Consider the following 23,755-nt stretch of genomic DNA (forward strand, 5'->3'; position numbering starts at 1 on the left):
TGTGCTTTTCTCAAAGATTTTATGCCTGTAATTTACACAATACCACAAATCAGCCAAATAGCTCTTAACCTTCTTCTTACTTCAGTGTATTATTTAGAAATTTTATTTTAAAAAGCCATAATTTATTTTCTGGTTCTTGGTTATTATCATAGGGTTTTGACAGTTTAAGCTGGCCTAGTAGCTTTGCAAGTAGGATTTAGTTAAGTTCAGAAGAGAGAAAAAAGCCATTGCCTTTGCCTTCTCCCCTATACACTGAGTTAACTCCTGTTTTATGTGTGCAGGTATGATCAGATTGTGAGCATTTTTTTTAACATGAGGTATTTATATTTGGGGAATAAAATATGCCCACTTCTCTGAGTTCTGAAGACAAACCAATCAAATCAAGCATTTTTTCTGTAAATGTAGTAAGTACTTATCTGATATTCTATTTAAAAAGATAAACATGTAATAAAAGCATCTTCCTTGGACTTTATTCCTTTCCTTTGTTGTTTGATTGAAAAAGTCCTTTCTACCCCAGTGAATACTATATTTATTAAGCCCGGGAGACCAGAGATGGTTAATGCAACACGAACGTCTGTGACTTCTAAAAATTTGCATTATTTTGTGTGAGGCATCAAACTCCTCCTTGAAAATGATCTTCTGTGAGCAGTGATTAAACTTTTCAACTCGGACCCCTTTCATGCTGCGGGGCTGGCCCTTCTTATTCGGCGTTCCTCGCTCTCTGTCTCCCCTTCTTCAAAATGAAATACGATATCCTCAGCCAACAGAGCCCAGAGAGGCTGGTCATTGGCGCCCATTGTCCCCTGATGCCGCAGCCCCGCCCCCTTGGCTGGCGCTGACAAGCTGTTTATATTTTTCTAAGGGCCACCCTTTAACTCGGCGGCCTGATGACTATAATGGGCCCGATTGTCTGTGGGCTGCAGAGCCCCGAGGCCCCACATCCAAGGAGGCTGCGGCCCGTCTCTGATGCACCGGAGAGGCGGATATGGAATACCGGTAAGGGCGCTTCTAAGGGCGCGGGGATGCCTTTTCTGGGCTCACAGGTGGCTCCTGGGCACTGTTTTGGAGAAACGAGTCGTGATCGAGTTGCTAGCTTTTTCCTGGTTTTAATTTTCTGCCTGCTCAAGACGGAAGGAACAGATTGGATTTCTGGATTTGCTGACGAAGCTCACAGGGATCCCTGTGGACCCAGGCAAGAACCGAGCAGGGAAGCAAAAATCCAGGGAGAGACGCACGCAAGCGGGTTTGACACCAAAGCCACACGGAAGAGGCAAAGCGCGGGGCTGCCTCGGTGATGCCGTGAGATTCAAGGGCTGTTTTCTCTTCTGACTTAGCTGTTCGCAGCCAGAATTTAGCTCTGCCACTATGGATTTCTGTAAGCCAGCTGTTGGCCAGTGTAACTCGGTCAGCCCCCTTTGAATGCGTCTGGGATCTGCTGGGGTTTTCAAAGGGCGAACCGTGGTAATCTTGTGTGCCATAAATAGTTCTATATAGAAACGTGAGAACGGTTTAGAGCTGCAGGCTGTAAAGTTTTTACTGCCCCATTAAGGTGTTCAGAGGGTACTAAGGCCGCGGCAGTGGGGCTTGGGAATGAGGGAAAGCCTGGGGCGATGAGAGCATTTGTCCGTGACTAGCCGAGAGAGAAACCCGGGGGGCCTGAGGACCTCACGTGAGAGGCGGGAGCGAGCCCTGAAAGGGGCTGCGCCAGCCCTCCTGGGGTTCTGTCTGGTTTCCGCGTGAGTGAGGGAGGGCGGAGAACCTTCAGGCATCCGCCTCTGGTCCCGGATTGCCGCATCGTGGATGCCCCCCGCCCCGCTCAGGCGGAGCAAGGCACCTCGCCTCGGGCAGAGGGCCACAGGGGGCAAGCCGGGAGGAGGTGCGCAGTTACTGGGCTGCAGGCAAGGGCCAGGGGCTGGGCTGTCTAAAGCCCTGGGAATTGCTTCAAGAATTCCCGCCTCCTGCTGAACAGAAACTCACTATGGCAGCTTTGATGGGAGGCTTTTGTCTCTTTGCCTTTCACAGGAGCCTCACGGTGCAAAGTCAGTGAACCCAGTCTCTGCTTGATATGTACGGGAGCCTGAAAAGGGGAAGGGGTATGGGTCAATTTTTAGACAAAACAAAGGGTGAATTATGGGGCTTTAATGCATCTAGTGCTTTATAAATCTCCCCACCTCACCTAATCCCCGGCCTCAGTACTTATTATCCAGACACAGCATGTTTAAAACCAACATGATGTAGGGCTCCTGGAAGACTTAAATCAGATGCAAACTTTTTTTTTTTAATGAAGTTGACCCAGAGCATCATGAGTGTTTCAGCACAGTGTGTGAAGACACCTGGTGATTTCCAAACGCCCAGGCTCTCCTTCCATGGTCTGGGTGCCTGAGGAAGGGGGCGAGTTGCCCCGTGGGTGCTCTCATCCAGAAACAGAGCTTCTGGCCCTGCCAGTGCTGCCCCAGAGATGTGGGGCTCACAGGTGTGAATTGCCCTGTCCTTCTGCCTCAGGCCTCCCAAATCCTGGCTTCCTTCAGGTCATCGTATTCTCCTGTTTCTACCCCACAAGCACCCCCGGGGGATGGTGAGAGAGGAAGAACCAGGAGGAGGTGGTGAGAGCCCGGGGTGAATTCCAGGATATCCCAGGTAAACAAAGGCAGCCTCTGCCTGCCTTCTTTTATCAGAATGGAGGGCACGCCAGACTCCGGAAATCTCAGACACAGCATCATTTTTAGGTACAGAATTTATGCTTAGGATAAAAATAGAAGATTTACAATACAGAGTAGTATTCCTCTCTGTATGTGTGTTAGCCGCTCAGTCGTGTCCGACTCTTTGCAACGCCATAGACTGTAGCCCACCAGGCTCCTCTGTCCCTGGAATTCTCCAGGCAAGAATACTGGACTAGGTAGCCATTCCCTTCTCCAGGGGATCTTGCCGACCCAGGGATCAAACCTGAGTCTCCTGTATTGCAGGCAGATTCGTTATCGTCTGAGCCACCAGGGAAGCCTTCTAGAGCTTTTCAATACTGAGGGCTATTATGAAACCAAAGAAACAAGCCTGTGTGGATGAAATACTATGACGATGACAAAGTCTAACAGAAATAGTACCTATCATTTGTTGAGCACTTACTATGTGCCAGGCCTTTTCGCGCATTATCTCACTCAGTCCTCCCTAATCCCTTTGAAGTACAGTTCTCATTTTACAAAGAAAGAAACTAGGGCACAGAGAGGTTAAGTAACTGGCCCAAAGTCACACAGCTTATTAGTGACCTGAAATGTGAATCATTCGGAAGGTACACAGCACATCACCTTGTGTTATGAAGTGAGGAGTTTCTGTGGAATAGAGCTGGCATTCATATTCACAGTTTTTCAAGAATCCATCACTGCAACCAAAATGTGACCTCCTGTGGGAACGTAATTGGTGGCTGGGAAAGAAAGCCAAGAACCACTTCCTTTAAATGAGCGAGAGCACCAAAGAACAGCAGCCTTGTCCAGCGAGCCAAGTGCCAGGGAGGGCCAGCCGTGGGGCTGGGGGCCCTTGGGCCTGGCCCTGCCCCACCACAGTGGGCCTGTGCTGTGTGGCACTGGACCCTGCGAGGAATGACACAGCAGAGGAGCCAAAGAACACAGCTGAGTCAGACACGCCTGGTTCCAGCCTGTGATAGAAACATGTGCAAGGCCCAGTGGAGATTGGAAGAAGCACCTTTAGCCAGACTGGGGACATCGGTGAAGAATTTGTAGAGAGGGGGGATTCTAGAAGGAAGTCTTGAAGAATGAGAAGAGTGGGTCAAGCGGGCATGGAGGGAAGGGTGCCTAGCGCCAGCAGTTTCTGATGTGGTCGGTCAGTGGTGGGTCTTGTGGGCAGCTGTGTACCAGGGTTGGAAGCAACCGAGTCAAAGGGATCAACATGTGCAAAGACCCAGAGTCAGAGAACAACTAAACAGCTTGTTCAGTCTGGTTGAAACCTGGCGTGTGAGTGAACAAGTGGTCCTGGATGAGACAAAGCTGATGGAAAATGAAGCCAAAGAAAACTGTTCCGTAAGCGGCAAGATCTTGACAACTGTTTTATCAGGGTGATGGATGTGTAGGGATCCATCATCTACTTCTGTGTTTGTTTACATTTTTACTAATAACTTTTGTAAAAAGGAGGCTAGCCCATAGATGCACCAAGAACAGAACATAGCTCAAACAGAGCAGAACTTGATCCAGGTCTCCTGGTGTGTGGTGACTACTGGAGACCTCGCCGAGTCACTGGACTTCTCTAGTTCTCCTTCTCTTCATCTGAAAATGGGAGTAATAACGTCCACCTCACTGGGCTGTTGTGGGGATTGAAAAGATAGACCATACAGATATCCCTCCATAGAATGTCATGGAATCATCCCTTTTCCCACTCATCCATTCTGACTGAGGTTCCTAGATGATGCTGTAGAGAGTTCCAAACAGAGAACCTCAAAATAGTCTGAAAGTTACAGAAGCAAGAACATGCGAGGCAAGGTCCGAGCTGGAAGCAAGTCTGGGGCTAGGTGAGTGGCCTGAGAAACATCCATACCACAGACATGTGAGTTTAGGAAAGTTAGCTCTGCAGGTGGCTGAAGAACAGGAAACCCCATGACCTTGGCTGTCCAAGGCCTCCCTACCTAAAGCATGGAGCCCCATTTGATTTGCGTTTACAAGCCCTTGCATTTCATGTAGTTTCTGTCTAAATTTTTAAGTGAAGTGCCACTCCCACCATCACTCATGCTTAATGAGCATGCGGTTTGGTCATCCTGGATATTAAAGTGTCCCAAGGAGAGAGAGGGAAAGGGAATCAGAACAGTAGACTGAGATTTCATCCCCTGGGGAGCCCCTGGGAGCCATTTAGATAAGCATCATCTCATCTCAAGCCACACCTGGGAACACAACCCCTTATCACACTGGCAGTCTCCTTTCAAGGACAGCGTTTCCTGGTATGTAAGTGTTTAGCAACCAGATGTGTTCTGGTACCGTTCCTGAGGAGTTGACTCTGAGGGAACAGCACATGTCACGTTTCGCAGCGGTTGTGCAGAATAGAAAGTCCCTCGAACTGTGGACTCTACAGAAACTGCAAGAAGCAGAGGGCCAACCTCTGACTTCACAAACACCAGAGATGCTTCTTGACACCAGCCTCTGTAACTAAGGTGACAAGTGCTGTCCATCTTTAATGGGTGTGTAGGAGGAAGATATTTAAGTCTGCAGCATCCTCAAAGCCTTGGTATAAGCCTGGACAGGGCAGGCCGTGTCCAGTGTGCGTTTTTTGAGGTGTCAGGCAGCTAAGTCTATCCTCACTGAGATTCCTCCAGGGGCCCTCCAAAGACAGAGTTCTCACTGCATGCTTTTGCCCCACTCCGACTTCTCCTGCTCCAGAGGGGTAAAACTGAGTTCATGCTGAACTTTGAAGCAGTAAGTTGGCCTCAGAACTACGTGCCATGAGGAGCACTCATGTGTTTAAAGTGAAGTCACTCAGTCGTGTCTGACTCTTTGTGACCCCATGGGCAGTAGCCTGCACCAGGCTCCTCCGTCCATGGGATTTTCTAGGCAAGAGTACTGGAGTGGGTTGCCATTTCCTTCTCCAGGGAATCTTCCCGACCCAGGGATCGAACCCAGGTCTCCTGCATTGTAGACAGACGCTTTACCATCTGAGCCACCAGGGAAGTCCTACTCATGTGTTTACCAAGGTCATTTCAAGTCAGTATAGTTTCCTTGGTTGCAGCACTGGGTGATTTCATTTTAACAACAGGAACTTTAAGCAGACTCTTGCTGAGGCGCCTCTGTCCGCACAAGTCCTGTGAAATGTGCAAGGCAGCTCCTTCCAGGGTCCTGGAGGGTTCCAGGGACACCGGGACTATCTCCGAGTTTCTGGGAATGCCCAGCAGAGTTGAATCCCTTTGCTGTGTCACTGACACACAGGTTCTTCCGCTATGGACCAAGGGACAAGAACCAGGGCCCTGGAATACAGGAGTCTTGCCCCATGCTCATCACCGCTGGATGATTCTATTATCTTAAGAGCATTTTTATTTTTTTTAGAACTTGACATATCCGATTTATTTCTCATACCAGCATTATTTTGTGGCAAAAGTACATGATATTACTGCGATGGGTTTTTTAAAAAATTTTAATTGGAGGCCAATTACTTTACAATATTATGGTGGTTTTTGCCATACATTCACATGAATCACCCATCCTGACCCTCCCTCCCCCGTATATTAAGAGCATTTTTTAACAGAAAATAGCAGCCATCAGTGATTTCGTAGAAATGTGGCCCATTTCAGGATACCCTCAGGGAGGCTAGCCATTGTCTTCTGATAGTCTCTGTGACCTGGGAACGCAGGGGGTAAAGCATAAATCTTAATTAATACTGGACCATTAGGAAAAGAAAATGGAAAGGCTCTTGGAAGGTCGCTGCTGCTGGTGCTGCTGCTGCTAAGTCACGTCAGTCGTGTCTGACTCTGTGTGACCCTATAGACGGCAGCAGTGACCCTAAAAAGCCCCCAAGGCCGTGCTGGAACTTGGCAAGGAAAGGCAGGGGCAGCCCGAGGAAAGCAGTGATCTTCCCATTCTCAGCCCAGGCACTGGAGCAGCGCCGGAGGGGGCCTGGGCCGGGCCCAGCTCCCCCCATCCAGGTGCGCCCGGACATTCAGGGAACGCCGGCCTCCTTGCCCGTCGGGGTTCCCCCGTTGCTGTCTGAACACAGACCTGGTGCGCTTGTCGAGGGGCAGGGTCCCCCGGGGGCGGGGGTGGGGGAAGCTGCTGCTAGGGAGGAGACCTGGGCTCAGCGCGGAACAGGACCGGGTGGAAGCAAGGACTGGGGCCGTGGATCCTTGACCTTGCCATGAACTGAGCTCAGAGAAACGCCTCAGTACCTTCCGGGTTTCCAAGGCTGGTGCTAAATCCGCTCCTGTAGAATGGAGACCACGTCCGCCTGTCCACACCGCTGAGGGCTCTAGGAGCCAGGTGGGGAAGGGGGTCCTGTCAGAGCCGCTCTCAGTCCTTTCCATGGACGCTGTCACTGCGCACACCCTCCCCCAGGAGGACGCGAACCTCTCTTCTCATCCCTGCTCTTGAGTCTCTGCTGCTGCTGCTAAGTCGCTTCGGTCGTGTCCGACTCTGTGCGAACCCATAGATGGCAACCCACCAGGCTCCCCCGTCCCTGGGATTCTCCAGGCAAGAACACTGGAGTGGGTTGCCATTTCCTTCTCCAGTGCGTGAAAGTGAAAAAATAAAGTGAAGTCGCTCAGTCGTGTCCGACTCCTAGCGACCCCATGGACTGCAGCCCACCAGGCCCCTCCGTCCATGGGATTTTCCAGGCAAGAATACTGGAGTGGGGTCCCATTGCCTTCTCCGGAAGGATCTGTATACGTATCACAGAATTATTTTTCAAAGGCCAAGGCTAGTTAGCTGATTTGTGTTCGCATGAATGCTGTCCAATTGACTAAGGAATCTAAGAGTTGGATGAGCCTCTGAGCAATGTGTCTATGTACCTTTAGGACTTGTATCAGTTAATCTGGGCATTAACTATCATTAATATTATTTCTAAGAAAATAAAATACATGTCTGGCTCAAAACTCCATTTTCAAGCAAGCATCTGGGGTGCTGGCAATGTTCTATTTCTTGGTCGGGATAGTGCTTACCCTTTGTGGTTTCTTGTAATAATCCATCAAGCTATTGTCTTAGAACTTGTGTACTTTTCTGTTTGTAATTTATACTTAAAAGCCCCCCCCCCTTAGGCCTCTGATTGAAGCCTAAATTCTTTTTGTTTTTATTTATTTTTAAATTTATTTTAATTGGTAGCTAATTACCTTACAATATTGTAATTTTTGCCATAGATTCACATGAATCAGCCATGGGTGTACATGGTTTACACATGGTGTACATGTGTTCCACCCATAAAAGTTTATTTTTAAACAAACTATCAAATATAACCTTTTGGAAGTTAGGAGATAGAACATATTGGAATCCATTGTAAAGAACAGGAAAATGACTCAGTTGCCGTCATATTTTCTCCACATGTTGGCTAAAAGGACATTTAAAAAGAAAGTTTCATGATTCCTTCTTTCTTTCCACTTCTAATGCAAGAATTAGACATTAAACCACAATAGTACTAAGAAATGCAGTTCAGAAAAAGTCCCTTTTTTGTCTTTGTTTTCTCCAAGAAAGGTTTTTTGTTTGAAACTTCCAAAGTATGACACATATTTAAAGCATGCAAGGTTATGATGAATGAGGTTTGGCAAGGACTTGAGAACAATGATTACAGTCCTAGAGAGAGTTGTGCTCTATCTTGTTTTTCTAATAAGTTCTTCCTTAATATTTGGTTTTGAGGTGGTGGGTTCTGTGATATGGCCTGATGCATTCAGGAATGTCCCTAAAGACTCAGGTACATCTTTCCATGGCTAATGGATCCAGCCCAAGAAGATCAATATATCATCCTTTCAAGAAAACATTCTAAGGAAGTACGTTCTTACTCTAATGGGAGCCAGTAGCAATTTCCTTAAGTTTCCGATTGTTTTAAAACATCATTTTAGTGCTTATTTCCCTCTGATGACTTTATGTTTGATATAAAATTGTTTAACCCCATTCAATTTCTTAGTTCCTGGACTCTAGTTGTAATTTTCATCCGTTTTTATTCCTCGGCCACAGAGGACCAAAGTGGTTTCAGGACGAGGGCCTTTCACGAAGAGACAAAAGAAGCCATGTTTCCCGATTCTTTAGTTTCTAACCCCTCCGTGTCTCAACATGAGATTCTTTGAGTTCTTTGATTGAGTTACCAGTATTCCTTTATTTGAGCTGACTTTCTTCCATTTCTACCTAATATCTCACCATTACCTCTGTGTTAGGCTGCCGTCGCAAAACACCACAGGCTGGGTGGCTTAAATAACAGAAATGAATTTTCTCTCAGTTCTGAAACTGGAAGTTCACGATCAAGGTGCCTCCAGGAGCAGGTTCTGATGCGAGCCCTCTTCCTGGTTAGCAGAAGCAGCCTGCTCACTGTCTGTACATGGCCTTTTTGCTCTGGAGAGAGAGAGAGAGCTCCCGTGTGCCTTCCTCTTCCTGTAAGGACACTAATCCTATTGGACTAGGACCTCACCTATGACCTCATTTAACTTAATTACTTCCCTAAAAGGCCCTATGTCCAAACACCCCTGCAATAACTGGGGTAAGGGCTTCAAAATATGAATTTACGGGAGGGCACAGCTCAGTCCATAGCCTTACCAGAGTCACTGCTAAGTTGCTGCAGTCATGTCCAACTCTGTGCGACCCCATGGACAGCAGCCCACCAGGCTCCTCTGTCCACGGGATTCTCCAGGCAAGAATACTGGAGTGGTTTGCCATTTCCTTCTCCATATCAGAGTCACTACAATTAAAATTAAGCTTTGTTTCATGGACTTCCCTGGTGATCCAGTGGTTAGGACTCAGTACTTTCACTGCTAGGCTCAGGTTAAGTCCTCACTGGGGAACAGGGTCCAGCAAGCCAGACAGTATAGCCAAGAACAAACAAACAAAAACTTTGTTTTCCTTTTCAAAGTAACATTTTTTAAATTAAACTTTTGTAAAACATTTTTGAGTTTCTGCTGACTGTACTAAGGGAATCCAGACATAAAGAAGACACAGACGTTCCTCAAGTAGATGCCTCCAGGAGTCTATAAAGTAATGAAAGAGATGAATTGCATGCACAAAAAACCAGAATACCTTGGAGACTGGAGATAGTTTAAATAAAATGCAGTGTGCTATGGAATTCAGAGGAAAAGGGTATCTTCCTCCAAAGGCCACCACCTGAGCTTCACAATCAGGGACAGGCAGGCTGTGGACTGGGGAAGCTGTAGACGAGACCACACCAGGCTCAGCAGACACCATGGAGGCAGGGAAGTGCAGTTCAGTTAAGACTGAGGAGTCAGGAGGGAACACTGTGGAGTCTGCTCTTATGGTATAAGTTCGGTATGCAGTTCGGTTGAGACTGAGGAGTCAGGACAGAACACTGTGGAGTCTGCTCTTATGGTATAAGTGAAAATGAAGTCACTCAGTCATGTCCGACTCTTTGCGACCCCACGGACTGTAGCCTACCAAGCTCCTCTGTCCATGGGATTTTCCAGGCAATAGTACTGGAGTGGATTGCCATTTCCTTCTCCAGGGGATCTTCCCGACCCAGGGATCGAACCCAGGTCTCCCGCATTGTAGACAGACGCTTTACCGTCTGAGCCACCAGGGAAATCAGCAGTCTTATGGTATAAGAGGAGGTTAATTCTGAAATCAGCACTTAAAAAGAGTCACTGAGTAAGTTGCCCTCGGCAGTCTGGACGTTTGTCTCAATAACCCTAATACCAGCAGTTTTTCCTCCAGTGTTGCCACAGACCAGTTTCTCTGACTGAGCACCAGACGAAGTGTGTAGCTGGCTGTGTTGTGGGGGAGAGAGAAAAAAATGGAGGGAGGGAAAGAAAGAAGGGACGGAGAGAGGGAGAGAGAGAAAGATGAATGGATGGGAGTGCGTCTTTGAAAAATAAGGTCACACGGACCATGGCAGGACACTCACCCAAAGGGGGTCACAGAGCACCAAGACTGAGAGAACGGTAGATTCTTTCCAAGTTTCCTCCTCCAAATATGTATTTCACTTACAACACTTGATGTAAATATATGAACTGGCAACACAAAGGAAATATTCACGGAAAGGAGCATATTTAAAATGTCCCCATCACTAATGATCAAGTAAAGACAAAATTTAAAATCATTGAATTACTGTTTTCTCCTTATCAGATTAGCAAACATCTTAAAATAATACTGCTGGTGAAGGTGTGTGTCTCATGGCACACCTAACTAATGAGAATGTAAACTGGTACAGCCTTTCTAGAAAGTAATTGTGCAGTGTTTTGCTCTCTCTAGTGCCCCAGAAATGTTAATATACCTTGATTTGGTAATCCCACTTACAGGAATCTATGCTGATAATACAGAGGTGTCGACAAAGGTGTGTGTTTAAGAATTCCATTGAAGTTTAATTTATAATAATTGGAAGTTTAGAAGCAATCTAAATGTGAACATTTTGAAAACTGGTTGCATAAATGATATATAAATTAATGGGATACTCTTCAGCTGTTTAAAAATGTTTTCAAATAATTTTACTGATAAGTTTACATAATATATGTTTTTTAAAACAAGTCTCAAAATCATGTATGTAATAAAAATATACTTGAGGAAAAAATAAAAAAATTATATTTATATTACAAATATTTGTTATGCATATTATATGAATGGCAATGTATTTATCTGTAGGTAGTGGCCCTATAAATGATTTCTATTTTATTCTTTATACCTTACTGGGTTTTCCAAATTTTTAGATCATTTAATTGCTTTTTATTCAAAAATAGCATTTTAATAAAACTTGTTTCATCTTTTAGGGCCCAAGTCACCCTTTCATAAAGAATTTCCTGGACTAATAGGAAACAATCTCTAGCTTTTCTGTGATTCTTTTGTACTGGTGTTAACATATATGGTCTTGAATTGCAGCTGCTGTATGTATGACATTCATCCCAACTGGTTTGGGAGCTAGCAGAGAACAAGGACTATGGCTTAGAGGTCCTGAGTTTCTGAGCAAAAGCCCAGTTCTCCTTCCCCACCTTCCATAAAGCCTTTCCTGCTACTTGAAAAAGTGGGTGATTTCTTCTTCCCTTGAGTCTTCAAAACAGTTTTTTATGCCTCTTTTATTGGAGGCCCGTTCTGCTTTGGATGATAGTTAATTGTGTTTGTCTTGACCTTCTATTTGTCATCCAACTCCTGATTATGGGAAACAAATCTTATTCCTCTATGTGCCCAGAGCAGTACCTTGTATGATGTGTGTGCTCAGTAGACAGTTGGACCTGTGCCTATATGTGTATGGTGTTAGAGAATGTTCAACTTTCATTCTTTACATTTAGCTGTCCAGTTTTCCCTGCACCATTTATTGAAGAGACTGTCTTTTTTCCACTGCGTATTCTTACCTTGTTTGTCATAGATGAATTGACCATATGCACATGGATCCATTTCTGAGCTTTCTATCCTGCTGCATTGATCTGTGTCTGTTTTTGCATCAGTACCCTACTGGTTTGATGACTGTAGCTTTACAGTATAGTCTGAAGTCAGGGAGCTTGATTCCTCTAGCTCCAATTTCCTTTTGTGTGATTGCTGTGGTAATCTGCAGTGTCTTTTGTGTTTCCATAGAAATTAACAATTTTATTGCCCTAGTTCTGTGAAAAATGCCATTGGTAATTTGAGAGCACTGCATTGAATCTGTAGATTGCCTTGAATAGTATAGTCTTTTGACAATGTTGATTCTTCCAGTCCAAGAATATGATATATCTTTCCATCTCTGTGTCAGCTTCAATTTCTTTCATCAATGCCTTATAAGTTTTGAAGTACAGGGCTTTTGCCTCCTTAGGTAGGTTTATTCCTAGGCATTTTATTTTGATTGAAGGATAATTGCTTTACAGAATTTTGTTGTTTTCTGTCAAACGTCAGCATGAATCAATAGGTATACATATGTCCCCTCCCTCCCATCGCCCTCCCCACCCCACCCCTCTAGGTTGATACAGAGCCCCTGTTTGAGTTCCCTGAGTCATACAGCAAATTCCCATTGGCTATCTATTTTACATATGGTAATGTAAGTGTCCATGTATTTTATTTTTGATGTGATGGTAAATGGGATTATTTCCTTTATTTCTCTTTCTGATCTTTTGTTGTTAGTGTATAGAAATGTGACAGATTTCTGTGTATGGACCTATAACTGAATGAACATGGGCTCTTTCCAGCTGTTTCCAACAGTACCCAGCAGTCAGTGCCTGGTCTGAGGAGTTGAAGACTGCTCTACAGGCAGAGGAGCAGAAGGCGAGGTTAGAGATGTCCCACAGCACTGGGCAGTAGCAGTCAGGAAGCCCAGCCCTCCACAAGAATCTGCCAGGGAATACCTTCAACTTAGACACATGATGTGTCAAATACTACTCTTTACTTCCTCTCTGGGTCCTGAGAACTTTATCTGTGAAGTTTTACCTTCTCTCACCGTTTCACAAACTTGTAGAGATTAATTAATTCCCCAAAGAATCCCATTTCTCCAATCATAAATTGAACACCATAGATTTGCCCTGCAACCCATTTCAGATCCCCCAGAGGTGTTCATTTAGAGAAAAGATTAAAATCAAGGACTGCATAAATATAATTTTAGAATAAAACAAAGAGAGTAAGGAAATAAGGCATAAGATTAAGTTCCTTTGAACATGTGTTTACTGTGCTGCAAGTTTTCACAAAGCCTTGTCTTGGGTGCTGAGGATGATCCAAAGATTAAACAGGACATCAATCTCATTCATTAGATTCCGAGAGACTATAGCCTTATAGCAGGAAGGGAAGGACTGGAGAGGGATGGAGGCATATGTGTGTTTGGGGTGGGGTCGGGGGGTACCGTACAGGACTGCAGTCTGGGGTGGGACCAGAGAGAGATGAGAAATAATTGGGTGGTGGAGACACAAGAGACTTGGATTCAATCCCTGGGTTGGGTAGATCCCTGGAGGAGGGCACTGGCAACCCACCCAGTATTCGTGCCTGGGGAATCCTACGGACAAAAGAGCCAGTGGGCTACAGTATCCACGGGGTCGCAAAAGAGTCGCACACGAGGGTCCTGAGCACAATTTGCTACATTTGTATGGGGGTGGGGGGTGGGCAGCAGTTCCCACCACCACCACCAAGCAATTTTCTGCAACACCAGCAGGGTGTCCTACAGTTCAATTCAGTTCTGACACTGATCGCTGGAGAGCGAGCGCATCAGAGCCCACAGGCCAAGGGCTTGGTCTCACAACACCGCACCCTCCACTCCCCCACCTACCGCCACTCCCTTCTGAAGCCAGTCACAAGGCCAGGTTAGCACCTGTGCTTCTGGTCCACCAGCTATAGGTGGGGGTTTAAATGACCCCCTCCTTAGGGTCAGTTCACTTGCTAGAGCAGCTCACAGCACTCAGAGAAACGCTTTACTTACTAGATCACCAGTATTATGGAAGGATATAACTCAGGAAGGGATGGGTGGAGAGAGACACGGGGCGAGGGCGGGGAAGGCTGAGGAGCCTCGGGGCCTCTCCAGGGACACTCCTCTCCCTGAATCTCCGTGTGCTCCCCAGCCTGGCTCTCAGAACTATGTCCTTCTGAGTTTTTGTGGAGGCTTCATTGCATAGGCATGATTGGTTAAATCACGGGTCAGTGGAAACTGATCAACCTCCAGCCCTTCTCTCCTCCCTAGAAGTCAGGGTGTGGGACTGAGCATTCCAGCCAGCCTCTATCCTTCTGGTGTGATCCACAAGTCACCTCATTAACATAACAAGACACACTTATGGGTCTTATCACTCAGGACAGTTCAAGGGTTTTAGGAAGCTCTGTGCCAGATATGGAACGAAGACCGAATGTGTATTTCTTCTTATAAATCACAATATCATAGAGTGGGATTCAGATAAAATAGGGAAGGCTTTAGGAAAAATAACAAAACCCAAAGTTCTAAGTCAGTAATGGATATAAGATGTGATATGAGACAGGTTGTTTTGGGGGGAAAAAATGGTATTTAACCCAACCCAGTGCATCTGTCAATGTTCTTAGATACTGACAATGCTACTCTAGTTAGTTTGAGCATGAAGAGAATTTATTAAAGAATTTTATTAAAACACCCTCAAGACAGTGAAAGAATAACCTACAGGATGAGAGGAAATATTCTCAAATCATTTTCCATTAAGAGACTTATTTCCAGGATATAAAAATTAAACACTAAAAGATAAATTTAAAAAGACAATTAAGAATGGGCAAAGAATGATGGTTGCACAACAATGTGAATAAATGTACTTAATATCACTGAACTGTGCACTTAAAAATGATTAAAGTGCTTACTATTGTGGATTTTTTTTTAGCAAATTTACAAAAATTCGAATGGGTATGGTGCAGAAAGGGGGACCCCTTCCAGGGCCTGAGGGTTGGCTCTTGCCTAACACTTGGAAATGAATTGTTCAGAGAGACCCTCGTGTTGACAAAGCAAGAGCATTTATCGGAAAAGGGGCGCGTGGGCAGAGAGCAAGAGGGCGGGGGGACCCGGGAGGACTGCGCTCCACGTGCCTCAGTCTCAGGTGAGCCACCTAACCCCACCTAACCCCCTAACCCGGGTTAGGTGCCGGGTTACCTCTGGCCAGTCATTCTGACTCAGGGCTCTTCCGAGGGGAACAAGCATCACTCAGGATGGATCCTAGCGAGAAGGATTCTGGGAGCTTGGCCGGACATATGAACTGGCATCTCCTCTGTCCTTTGGACCTGTTCTGAATTCTTCTGGTTGGTGGCAGCCTCTTGGTTTCAAGTTCTTTACCAGAAGCTCCTGTTGCAGGATGACTCGTGCAGGTGGTTACTATGGTGCCTGGCCAGGTCAGGTGGTTTGGGACAGTTCCCCTAACACGTAAAGGATTTTAATAGACATTTTTTCAGAGATGATACACAAATGGTCAAGAAGCACATGAAAAGATATTCAGCATAATTAGTCATTACGAAAATGCCAGTCAAAACCACAATGAGATACCACTTTATGCCCACTAGGAGATTAGAACCCTAATGTATTTCTAGTGATAGTGTAACATGATGTAACTGCTTTAGAAAACAGTCTGGCAGTTCCTCAAATTTTTCAACACAGAATTATCCTATGACCCAGTAATTCTCCTAGATATATACCCAAGATAAATGAAAATATATGTTCATACAAAAACGTGCACACAAATGTTTAAACAGCATTATTCATACTAGCCAAAAAGTGAAAACAATCCACTGATGAACCAATAAACGAAATGTAGTATATCCAGACAATGAAATATTATTTGGCAACACAAGGAATGATGCACTCATTCGTGCTACAATACGGATAAATCTTAAAAAATTTTTTCATCAGTTAAAGAAGCCAGAACCAAAAACAAAAAGACCACATGGTATATGCCTCCATTCATGTGAAATGCCCAGAACAGGCAAATCCCTAGAGACACAAAGTAGATTAGTGGTGGCTCGGGGCTGGGAGGAGGGGGAAATGGGGAGTGATCACGGGTGCACGTGAGGTTTCTCTTCAGGGTGATGAAAACGTCCTGGACGTAGAGAGTGGACTTAGATGCTTGCACAATCTTGTGAATATACTAAAAGCCACTGGGTTGTACCCTTTTTTTGAAGATTCATTTTTTAAAAATTGAAGTATAGTTGATTTACAGTGTTGCGTTACTTTCAGTGTCTAGCAAAGAGATTCAGTCGTATACACACACATATATGTATCTTGTTGGTTATCTAGCATCTATATATGGATTACACAGTTTAAATGGATGAATTTTATAGTGTGTGAATTATATCTCAATAAAGCCAGTTATGTTTGTTTTTTTTTTTTCAAGACTATTACATGGCTCAGAGAATTAGACTTAGAGGTTACCCCACTGAGAACGATGCCTACATTGTGTCACAGGAAGGTTCCGGTATGAGCCCAGCACTGTTCCTCTGGGCACGTGCGTCTTGGACCTTCACCCCTGCTGGCCCTGGGCCTCCATATCTTTCTACCAGATTCCACCACCTCACAGAAAGCAGCGTCCTTAGAGTCTGCTTTCCCATATGGCTTTCATCCAGACTGAAGCCTAGCAACTATCCACCCAACTGCTAGAGCCTAGGCCACGGTGTCAAGCCGCGGCCGTAAAGGAGGCTGAGAAAGCAGGCTGGGCGTGGGGACGAGTCAAACTGATGTCCACTACCCCCAGTTCCCTCCGGGAGTTTGCTGGATAATGATGGGGTTTTTTAGATTTATTTTTTATTTTTTGAGGTCCTGTGCGGCTTGCAGGACCTTAGGTTCCCAACCAGGGATCAAATCCAGGCCCCGGCAGTGACAGCACTGAGTCCTAACGACTGGACCTCCAGGGAATTCCCTGGGCAATGATTTTAAAATCACAAAATATTGGAGCAAAGTATTTGAAGCTCCTGTGTTCTGACCATTTGGTCCAACGACTAGCACACTGCCAGAGGCAATGGCGATTTCTAGCTCTGTCTGGCCTGACTTGGGAAGCACTTGGCGATGTTGATGACTCCTCTCAACACGTCTCTTCATTGTGTCATCCTTCTTGTACCTTCTAATCGTCTTTTTCTCACTTTCCACCCAGAGCTGCTCTTTTAGCCACTTCAAACTGGTGTTTCTCTACAACTCCGTATTGAATCCCACTCGATAACTTAATTTGCACTGTGAATGTTATGGGTTGAATTGTGTCCCACTAAAATCCCTCTGTTGAAATCCTCACAGCCAGTACCTCAGAATGTGACTTTCTATGCAAATACAATTTCAAAATAGATAGAAATAAGGGCAGATGTAAGTGGTTACAATGAGTTCATACTGGAGTGGCTGCTACTGCTAAGTCACTTCAGTCGGGTCTGACTCTGTGTGACCCCATAGACGGCAGCCCACCAGGCTCCCCTGTCCCTGGGATTCTTCAGGCAAGAACACTGGAGTGGGTTGCCATTTCCTTCTCCAATGCATGAAAGTGAAAAGTGAAAGAGAAGTCGCTCAGTTGTGTCCGACCCTCAGCGACCCCATGGACTGCAGCCTTCTAGGCTCCTCCATCCATGGGATTTTCCAGGCGAGAGTACTGGAGTGGGGTGCCATTGCCTTCTCCGATACTGGAGTGGGGTGACCTCTAATCCAGTATCCAGGGTGCGTGCTGAGTCCCTTCAGTCGTGTCTAACTCTGTGCAACACTATGGACTGTAGCCCGTTAGGCTCAGTTGTCCATGGGATTCACCAGGAAAGGAATACTGCAGTGGGTTGCCCTCTTCTAAGGGATCTTCCCGCCCCAGGGATCAAACCTGCGTCTCTTAAGTCTCATCTCTTGCCTTGGCAGGCAGGCTCTTTACAACTAGCACCACCTGGGAAGCCCCAGTCCAGTATCACTGGTGTTTTTATAGAAAGGGGACAATTGGACGCAGACCCTCACACAGGGAGAAGGTCCTGTGATTGAAGTTATCCTGCCACAAGTCAGGAACTATCAGAAGCCAGGGGAGAGTCCTGGCACAGATCCTTTCCTGGGGCCCTCAAGGGAGCATGGCTCTGTTCACCCACTGAACTTGGATCTTTAGCCTCTAGAACTGTGAGACAATAAATTTCTGTTGTTTAAGCCACTCCATTGGTGGTATGGAAGCTCTAACAAATGTTGTGTATTTCCTTTACTCCTGTACTTACCTTCTTCTTCTAAGTGGTGTGTTTGCATGTTCAGTTGCTCAGTTGTGTCCAACTCTTTGCAACCCTATAGACTAGGGCCCACCAGGCTCCTCTGACGATGGGATTCTCCAGGCAAGAATACTGGAGTGGGTTGCCATCTCTTCCTCCAGGGGATCTTCCGGACCCAGGAATTGAACCAGCGTCTCCTTGCGCCACCTGCGTTGGCAGGCAGATTCTTTTACCACTGAGCCATCTGGGAAGCCCTCTTATAAATGGAAAATGGTCTAATTTATATTTTTAGCCCGTAATACCCCAAATACTGCATAGGTCCATGTGGCAGCCTTGCCTGCTGCAACATTTGCAGTTGGATAGCCCACAGAAACCAGAAACCACTTGTTTCCTCGTCTTCATTTGTCTCTCGGTGAGGGGCACCCTCCATCTACCCCGCTGGCCATGTCAGAAGCCTGAGTGCCTGCCTACAACTCTGCTCCCCCTTGTGTCTTGGCAACAAATCCTAAAGGTTCCACCTGTGGCACATCTTTGGAGTACTTCTCATCCATCCCAGCCCCACCTCCACTCCTTTCCTAGACTGTCTTCCTTCTAGATGCCTTGCACAACCGATCTCTCTGAAACGCAAATCAAATCAAGTCACTTATCTGCTTTAAAATTCTTCAGAGAGGCCTCGCTGCGTGCAAAGGTCAGAAATGAGCCAATAAGATCTTTATGATCTGACTCCTTGCTGTCCTGCATAATCCCGTCTCTCACCATTGAACCTCTCATCTGCTTTCTGCAGTCATTCAGATGTTCAGATCTTCTTCCTCTTCATTCCACCTGATGCCCGTTCAGTCTTCAGAACTCAATGGCAGCCTCCTCTGGGGAAGCCTGCCTTGATTTCCAGCATGATTCAAAACCCATTTCAGTGTTCCTGTAACTCTCTGGACATGGACTATTACAGCAGTTTCACAACCGCTGAAATCATTGGTTTCCACTCCCCTTCCCCTGCCCTGCTACTAGTTAGGCACTTTCGAGTAGAGACCTCAGGTTTTTTCCGTCAGTGTTTCCCCAGCCTCGTGCCTGGCACAGAGGAGGCACACAAATGTTTCTAGGCGGAAGGAAGGGGAGGGGACGGAGCGGGGAGATTCCCTACCTCGATCTAATTTACAGAATAAAATGGAAGACCTTGAGACAGTAATTTCTCCTCGTTTTCCGTGCTCATTGTCAGAATTTACTTAAACGCAGAGATGTTTTTTTCCTTCTCTCCCTTTGGGGGTTGTGATCGCTTTGAATAATGAGCCATTCTGTTCTGGAGGCTGGCCCTTTACAGCCGCGTCAAACTGAAGTCATTCCCCCGAAGGGACAGACTTTGCAGCGTGTTTACAGAGCTGGGGGAGGAAGCGTGCGCGGGAGCAGCCCCGAGGACCGCGCCCACCCTTCCCCTGCCCCAGGACTGCGATCTGCCCTCCCCCGGGAGCCGGCCGCCGAGCCCGCAGTCTGCGCGCGGGGGAAGCTGTCTGGACAGGGGCGCCGCATTGCGTGCGCTTCGCCTGCCTTTTGTGCGGGGATTAGCGCCGCGCCGGGGCCGGGAAAGCGGCGGGCGCCGGGCGGCGCGTAATCCAGGATTTGCCGGGGCCGCGCGGTTGATGGAAAACAGATGTCTCAGCCCCGGGCCTGAGCACGGGATGGAAGTGACCGACCCGAGAGCCTGTTGGAAGCGAGGACGCCGAGTCCAGGCCCTCGGGGATCCAGCGGAGAGGCGGCGCTCCCTCGGCTCGTCCGCTTTCGCAGCTTTAGCCTAGAGCCCGAAATCGCCGGCGGGTGCGCGGCTTCAGCCGCCGCGGGCCGCGCACGCCGCTCCAGTCGCCGAGCGCGTCGCCGTCGCGCGGTAAGTCGTGGTTGCTGGACGGCGGCCCGCGCTGCGCGTGGGCGGCTGCGCCCGTGGGCTGGGCCGCGTCACCCGGAGCCGCCCCTCCTGGCTCCGGCTCGGAGATCGCGGAGCGCGGAGCCGGCGGAGACTCGGCTTCCGGGCCCTGGTCCGCCGGCCGGGGCGGGGGCTGGTGCTGCGGGAGCCGGGAACCCGCCACCCGCCCCGCGCCTGCCCCGCTCTCCGGGGGCCGAGACCCTCTACCAGTCCGGAAAGGGGCGAGCCCAGCTCGCTTTCCTCGTCATTTTGCAACTGAGAGAAAAAGATATTCTGTAACCTTACAGCGCGCGATTTAATAACTGTCGAAAAGATGGATTTCCTTCTCTCTGTCTCGTTACATTTCGGTTGTTTTCCTCCAACCAACTCCTGAAACCGGGTTCCTTCCTAAGTAGCTTCCACTCTGATCCTCTGCCCAAGTTGATACTGCAGGTCTGGCTTCTTGGAGGAGAGAGATGTTGATTTTTGAGGGTTTTCTGGGCTTTTGTGGATTGATACCTTCTGAAAATACATGCCCCATGTTGAAAACCGCATGGTGCGGACAAATTAGGTAAGAGTGGGAGTGGGGAGGAAGGCTGGTCTCATAAAGCGCCTGTCAGATCCCATGTTTCTATGAACCCTAAATTAGTTTCCACCTGTAATCCAATCCCACAGGAAGCTAGTTCTCTCTCCACCCTTCCCCTCCCCTCAGGATTCACCAACCTTAAGAGCAGAGACAGCTTTAGATTCAAATGCTTTTTAAGTGGTTAATTTTAAGCACCTAGACATCCAAAGAGTAGGTGAGCCCCTCGGGTGGGAGGGACTATTGTCATAGGAACAACGCTCACCAATGCTTTTTTTGTAACTTTTGCATCAATCCATAGGATATATGGTGGGTTTGTTGCGCGACTCGTTGGTGTTTCCGGGTCCTTTACCGTGCTTGCTGGGTTCACTACCTGTCGTTCTCTTGACCTCCGGTCTCAGATGGCCACGTGATTTCATCCCTGGCAAATATAGTTGCCTTTGGATTGAAAGGAACAAAAGAGCAGAAATGACTCAGAACCCTTGGGCTACCACAACCTGAACCAAAGATGCGAAGGATTTGATTGAGTTCTTTATGACGCACATTACCTTGTTTCCTTCCTCTTCAAATATATCTAGCAATTAAGAGTCAATAATGGATGTGAATTTGAGGAGACTCCAGGAGGTAGTGGAGGACAGAGGAGCCCGGCATGCTGCAGTCCATGGAGTCCCAAAGAGTCAGACACAACCTAGCTGCTGAACAACAAACAACAACAATTTTAAAAGAAAACTACCTCATTCCTCCTTTAGGGTAAACCCAGATTTGGTTGAGTGGGGCATGGCCGCTTACACTAAGGAAGTGTCTTCATGGTGGAGATAATTCATATTTTGGGCTGGGGAGGGGTGGGACTGCACCAGTCTCACTCACGCCCACGTTTGTACATTCTTTTCTGTGGACCCTACCTTTTTCTTTCCACCATTTTTTATACTGTCTTATTTAGGTACATACCATGACTCTATTTTGGCTCATGGAATCTAGGATATCTACCTTTTAGAGGCAAGTTTGTTTAGCTGACTGTGTCCCCTTATCAGTATTAGAACATTTTCCCAAATCCTGCATTTGTTTTCCTGGAAAACTCTTTATCAAATCCTCCATTGGAAATTCCATTGTATCTTTCAAAAGTAAACCTGACCCAGGGATTGAACCAGTGTCTCCTGCATTGCCGGCAAATTCTTTACCATCTGAGCAACCAGGGAAGCCGTACGTGCCATAGGTCTTGAATTATTTTTCTTGCATCATCATTTTAATGTTGACTTGCATGGTTTCCTGATTGCCTGGTCAGCTTTTTGTTCCTGCTTCATATTGAAACACAAATGGAAAGAACTTCTCACCTTTCTTCTCACATTTCTTCACACTGAACAGAGCATACGCACTGACCTTTTATTTGGTTTATCCTTGGCTTGAATTCTGTCCTTGGAATTTCTGTCCACTGCTTGCTTTAGAAAGAGGCTGGATATTTACCCTGGGGCTCAGGCGTGATATGTTTATTTGGCCTTGTCTGAGCAGCAGTAACTCATCACCACTCCAGCTATTGCTTGATGAGAATTCGGCCTACTCAACAGAGATATAACCCAGTCTGGTAATTGGCACTTTCAAAGTGCCATCCTGAAATCCTAAAACCTGGGAAGATAACATGATCAGAACCTTCTCCTTCTCTTATTACTGAAAATGACACTGCTTGGTTTGCAGTAAATCCATCTTGGATTGTAAATCCCCCAAAGATGACCTTAGTTTGATTTGCACAGGTTCTGAAGGTTGATGCTGGCAGGTGTTGGCAGGGTGCTTTTGATGCTGCTGCTAATGAGGCAGATAGAAACGGTGATGGTTTTCCTTTGGGGTTTCATGAGAAAATACCTTCATGGATATCTGTTTGCGAGGCCTCTCTGAGACTGTTATCTTAAATATTTTACGTCAGAGCTGAGGCTCTGTCGTTTTCCATCACCAGCATTATTTCTTATCCTCTTAGATATCAGACCTTAAGACTGGCCTGCCTGTTGACAGGTCTAAAAAAGTCAGTGCCAGTTATCTAAGAGTTTAGTTTATTTTCTCTGCAAGAAAATGGTAAGTCTTTGATATGGCTAGTATTTGTTCCTAGAGTTAGAAGAATTGGTAAATGCAGCCTTCGAGATAAGTAGCTAGAGAGGAAATGAAGGGGAGGAAATCTAATGACACTGAGCGAATTGTTTACCAGCCACTCAGCTTTTATGTATTTTTGAAGAGTGGAGTGGTAATTCCACCTCAGAAAGTGAACTCGTTGGCAAATACGGATACTGGCTCCTTGCTATGTAAAACTGTTAGTTTTGCATATCCTCTCTTTGAATCTCATCTTGATCCTAGAACTGAAATATCCTCTCCCTAGAATTTACGATACTTTCTTTTTTTTCATAACATACTGGATGTCTGGATGAAATTTATTTAGGCAGAAGAGCTGGCCAGAAACATTAGGATGTGTCCTTGAGTCAAACAAAAACACTGTGTCGGTCAGCATCTTTATTCACTTATGACAGTGTAGAAGGTCTCAGATAGAAGCTGTGGAACTGGTTCACTTCTGCCCTACCTGCAGTACAATGATCAACATGCAGACTTCTGGCACCAGAGCAATTTGCACAAATATGCTGGAGGCAGTTGGAGTTCTGGAAGTTGATTAGCCATTTAAATCACTATATCTTTATGGGAAATGTTTTTCAGGTTTCAGAACGTCTGCTGTTTGAGCAATGTCTTTTTTGGTTTCAGTTGTTCTAAACCAAAGTATCTAGAGAGGCATAAAGTCTGGCCGACCTGCTTGTCCCCCTCTAGGCTCAGGACTGGCGTTTTAGAACTTTCATTGCCGACCTTCAAGGATGCTGGTTTTAAGGACCAGGAAACAAACAACAGGGGAAGGCTCTCAGGTTAAGACTCCTGAAAAGAGAGATCTGACGGAAGACCAAAAATGTGAAAGATTACACCCAGTTTTGTTTTAGAATGTTCTGTCCAATCAGGTAGGAGAAAGGAAAGCTGTTTTTCAAGCCCCATCTGTCAACCAACAGGATTTGTTGAACAAATATTATGTTTCAAACCCACTGCTTTATGATCTAA

The 23,755-nt window shown here is 46.4% G+C and overlaps 1 protein-coding gene and 1 long non-coding RNA gene across 5 annotated transcripts in view; one reads left to right on the plus strand and one right to left on the minus strand.

Annotated features, from left to right (window-relative positions):
• Positions 1–857: 857 nt before the first annotated feature.
• The window catches only part of TRIM2 (tripartite motif containing 2), a 127,685-nt gene continuing 104,787 nt past the window's right edge, over positions 858–23,755 (plus strand). Inside the window, exon 1 of one of the 4 annotated variants that reach the window (XM_070386665.1) lies at positions 858–996. In XM_070386665.1, coding sequence (XP_070242766.1) covers positions 967–996 — 30 coding nt within the window. In that variant the 5' untranslated portion in view covers positions 858–966. Of the gene's footprint in view, positions 997–19,945; positions 20,083–23,755 lie in introns of those variants that run through there. The other 3 variants (XM_070386666.1, XM_070386668.1, XM_070386669.1) reach the window with 3 other exon arrangements.
• Positions 14,708–19,761, minus strand: LOC138991505 (uncharacterized). Its single transcript, XR_011467488.1, has 3 exons — positions 18,966–19,761; positions 18,222–18,416; positions 14,708–15,428 (listed from the first exon to the last, which is right to left on the minus strand). It is a non-coding gene; the product is annotated as an uncharacterized lncRNA (long non-coding RNA).

The sequence above is a fragment of the Bos mutus genome, chromosome 17, assembly GCF_027580195.1.
Source record: "Bos mutus isolate GX-2022 chromosome 17, NWIPB_WYAK_1.1, whole genome shotgun sequence".
Lineage (NCBI taxonomy): Eukaryota > Metazoa > Chordata > Mammalia > Artiodactyla > Bovidae > Bos > Bos mutus.